This window comes from Pinus tabuliformis, chromosome 5_1 (assembly GCF_031772625.1).
Source record: "Pinus tabuliformis cultivar Carrire ecotype Pingquan chromosome 5_1, CPIR1, whole genome shotgun sequence".
NCBI classification, from domain to species: Eukaryota; Viridiplantae; Streptophyta; class Pinopsida; order Pinales; family Pinaceae; genus Pinus; species Pinus tabuliformis.
In genome coordinates this window covers 230769796-230773639 of record NC_142305.1, presented here as the reverse complement: position 1 = coordinate 230773639, position 3844 = coordinate 230769796, and the positions used below count along the sequence as shown (strand labels likewise).

Sequence of the window (3844 nt, the reverse complement as noted above, 5' to 3'; positions counted from 1 at the left end):
ATCGCTTATTCTTACTCGCATGTGTCCCCTCTCTTTAGAATCCAACGTCTACTTCCTATGAGGCGTCCTCCTACGTCGTGTCTCTCCTCTTGTGCCAACCCTCTGTGTTGCACCGTTTGCACCTTCCACGCTCCTTTATCCTCATGCACAGTCCTTTACTTAACAAAATTTAACAAAACAAATTATGGGCTCCAATAGGGAAGCATAACTCTTGTGTATGTGCTTCAATTGAAGAGATTTTCACACCATTAGAAAGATCTCAATGTGTAGAATAACATTGAAGAGTTGGGTGCTATGCTCACAAAATTTTGACTCAAAAAAATGCCTTTTAATGTCTCAAAATGACATTGAATGATTCTAAACCCCAAATTTACAAACTAAGACTTGTAACTAAAATAAATTTTACAAGCCAATTTCTTCAATTTCTCACCCTCAAAATATCAAAAATAAATAACAAATTATATAAAATCTATTTTAAATTAAAAATGACAGAATAATAATTAATACACATATTTCTTAATTAAAAACATCAACCATGATTTTAATTATAATTATGCATTCTTTTATCATTCTTATTAAAATAATTAATATTGAGCATTAGAGTTTAGATGTTGTACAAATGAGGAAGAGGCTTGTTATTTATATTTCATGCTTAGTCTTTTGTATGTTATAGGATTAATGACTGATGTAGATATAATAATAATGTATCCAAGTTTAGTCCACATGCGTCCAACAACCATATTAATAAAAATGTGATTGGATTAAAGAACAAAACAAATTTATAAATGTGAATAACATTATCTTCTAACACACAGACACCTAAGCATCTTCACTCTCCAACAAGAATATTACAATAACAATGATGGGAAATCTTCAAGGTCGTTTAATAAATAATTATAATAACTAACAGAAGGTTCACATAAAAATCTAATTAACTTATATATACATGATAATTAAATATTTACTTTTTAATTTCTTTTAATTATTTTAGTGTAATAATAATGATTAATATTCATATACCATTCATTTTTTTAAAAGTGTTTTTGTTTGGTTAAAAGTTTTTTTTCTCGAATTTAAGGAAACAACGGCCCAAGACCCATAGGCATTCGTGGCGTGGTTTTTCTTGAATAATAGTGATCAGTCAACTTGGTTATTCTATGTGGGGTGGTTTTCCTTGAATAATAGTGATGAGTTACCTTGGTTATTCCATGTGGCATGGTTTTCTTTGAATAATAGTGATGAGTATGCATTTGCCAATAACAATCAAAGATGGATGTCTAATAATAGTGATGAGTCAGCCTACATTTACGTATAACAAGCAAAGATAAATGTCTTCACTGCAAATTTGACTGAAAAAAAAAGACAAAAAAACAACTTGCTTTTATATATTTTACAAAATCATATTTAAATAATTAAATAAAAATTAAAATTAAATATTTATTTATTATTATAAAAATAAAATAAATAAAATTTATTTTTACTTAAATAAAAGTGAGTTTTTTAACTTACAGAATTAAGTTAACAAATATGTAAATAATTAAGTAACATACAAAAATAAAATATCTATGTATTATTATGAAAATGTTTTAATTTAATTAAGAGTTGGTTGTCTTTAATATAATCCTTAAAGGCGTTTTCAACTTAAAGAATCAGGTTAACAAATATTTAAATAAATAAAGAATATTAAAAAACAAAATATTTATGTATTATTGAGAAAATGTTTTAATTTAATAAAGAGTATCTTAAATGATTTAAGACCTAAGAGATATTTCACAGGAGTGAAAACTTATCTATTTACTAATTATTATTAATAATTTTAAGTGGTATAGTAATTAATCCTTTTAAGTGGTATAATTTTATTTAAATAATGTTATTGGTCATTGACATGGTTTTATTTGAATAATAATAATGAATTTATCTATATTCAAAAAAAATAATGACAAAATAATAATTATCCCACAACTAAATTTGACCTATAATAAATTTTTGTTTATAATTTTAAGCTAAATTTAACATTATTAGCATCCAAAAAAATCCACACAACTACACCTAAAATGATGCGAATAGAAATAGCATATACCAAACCCTCTGGTCAGTGGGACCCCATGAAAATACCTTCAACCCTGTCTGCAATTCTGGAACCTTCGAACCTTGTACCAAGCAGCAAGCATTAAAACAGTAACACCAACCTTGTCATTAAGCATCAACACAGTAATTCGTGATACATATCTGGCACCCTGTTACTGGTTCCAGAGGTCTTTAAAGTTTATACTCTGTACAACTCTATGTATTTCTCCATTTTTAAAATTTCTGAACCATGTTCGTAATTCTGTATTATAAAGATTACAGTCGTATCTTTACTCTACATAACAGAGAATTCGAGCATAAGTTCAAGGAGAAAATATTTACAGAGAATTCGAGCATAAGTTCAAGGAGAAAATATTTACAGAGAACTAACTGCAAGATAAGTGACATGAAGAGGCGAACATATTACAAAAAAAAAGAAGAAAAAAAGCCAGACACCAGGTCGCGCGTTCGAATCTTCTCACAGCGACCGAACCCCAACTAGACACTAGGTCGCGCTTTCGAATCTTCTCACAGCGACCGAACCCCAACCAGACACTAGGTCGCGCGATCGAATCTTCTCACAGCGACCGAACCCCAGCGTTTATACCGAGCGGGGAGCGCAGCGTGGCCTTAGAATACCTGAAAAACTCGTCCTTCATGGGCACAAACCCAAATCTGTCACTGGGATTCACGCCCTCCCTCAAATCCTTGCCCAGATACTCGTCTTCTTCGCGGATTTTCATCACCTGGATGTGCACGGCACCGGATTTCTTTGTAAAATATTTCTGGAATCTGCAATCCACATGAAGATGATTGAAAACTAATTCACTGTCATCAGAAACTGGAATATTGATGCTCATTTTCACCTGAGCTTTTAACTTCTGAACCGAGCTGTTTTCCCTCTCTGGTCTAACGCCCTGGGGATCGAACCTTGGAGCTTCTGTTCCCGCTGCTGCCATAGCTCAATCTGACACACAAAATATTTCTCTCAAAAATCCTAGCTTCTGAAGGTCCTGGACCAGTAAAGAAAGTCGCACAATTTTTTGAGACCTTAAATTTCACAATTCACATGAAATAGCACAATTATCTTAACTGAAAACAGGGATTTCCCGGGAATGTTTGTCCCCAAACTCCAGATATTTAATGGAAGGGAGTCCTAAGCATCAGAATGCCAGACATGACACCAGTATTGTGGCGGCTGCACATTTCAAGTTCACATGGACTTTGTCAAACAATGAATTATAATTCATTATGATAAAATATTGCGATATTCCAGACGTACAGATGCTGCCAAGAACGTGAGGTGTGGTTTCTGGTGAAGCATGGATGGATTGTTGAATTAGGTTTGGATTCTTCCATTAATATTTTACATTTCATGTGAAGGACCACAAAGCAGAAATTGGAGAATCCAAAGCGATCTTGCAGCGGGGGTAATGATTTTGCAGATGAAGTTAAAATTCATCCACCATCCAATAAGATCACCTTATTTTTCAACTGGTAACCATTGGAGAGGATAAATTCAGTTTTGACTTCCATGATGCTATCTTGTTCGTTCATGGGCCACACATATATCTTTAAAATCATAAAGTTTTTTTTTATAGATTCCTAGATTCAGTCACTTATCATGATTAACATATGTTTATGAGGTTCAATTTTTATATATTTTCTAAAAAGACTATTCATTAAAAGATTCAAATGAATATATTAAAAAAATTGTCATATTTGAAGTCAAATGTCATTCTGTTTTTAGATTTAGAAAACAAAATAAATTAGCATT

At 31.6% G+C, this 3844-nt stretch overlaps 1 protein-coding gene across 2 annotated transcripts; it reads right to left on the bottom strand.

Moving 5' to 3' along the window:
- Nucleotides 1-2236: 2236 nt before the first annotated feature.
- Nucleotides 2237-3564, bottom strand: LOC149164250 (uncharacterized). 2 transcript variants are annotated; one of them, XM_089430896.1, is made up of 2 exons: nt 2934-3564; nt 2237-2813 (listed from the first exon to the last, which is right to left on the bottom strand). In XM_089430896.1, the coding sequence occupies exons 1-2, from the start codon at nt 3024-3026 to the stop codon at nt 2646-2648; spliced, it is 261 nt and encodes an 86-aa protein (XP_089287022.1). In that variant the 5' UTR covers nt 3027-3564; the 3' UTR covers nt 2237-2645. The 2 variants fall into 2 exon arrangements, with proteins under 2 accessions (XP_089287022.1, XP_089287023.1); XM_089430897.1 differs by having other exon boundaries at nt 2237-2859; nt 2934-3562.
- Nucleotides 3565-3844: the final 280 nt, after the last annotated feature.

Excerpts from the sequence above, each read along its gene's own strand:
- LOC149164250 (XM_089430896.1), bottom strand. The coding sequence starts at position 3,026 with ATGGCAGCAGCGGGAACAGAAGCTCCAAGGTTCGATCCCCAGGGCGTT. Across the intron at positions 2,814-2,933 it reads TTCAGAAGTTAAAAGCTCAG|GTGATGAAAATCCGCGAAGA; the intron begins GTGAAAATGAGC and ends GTGCACATCCAG.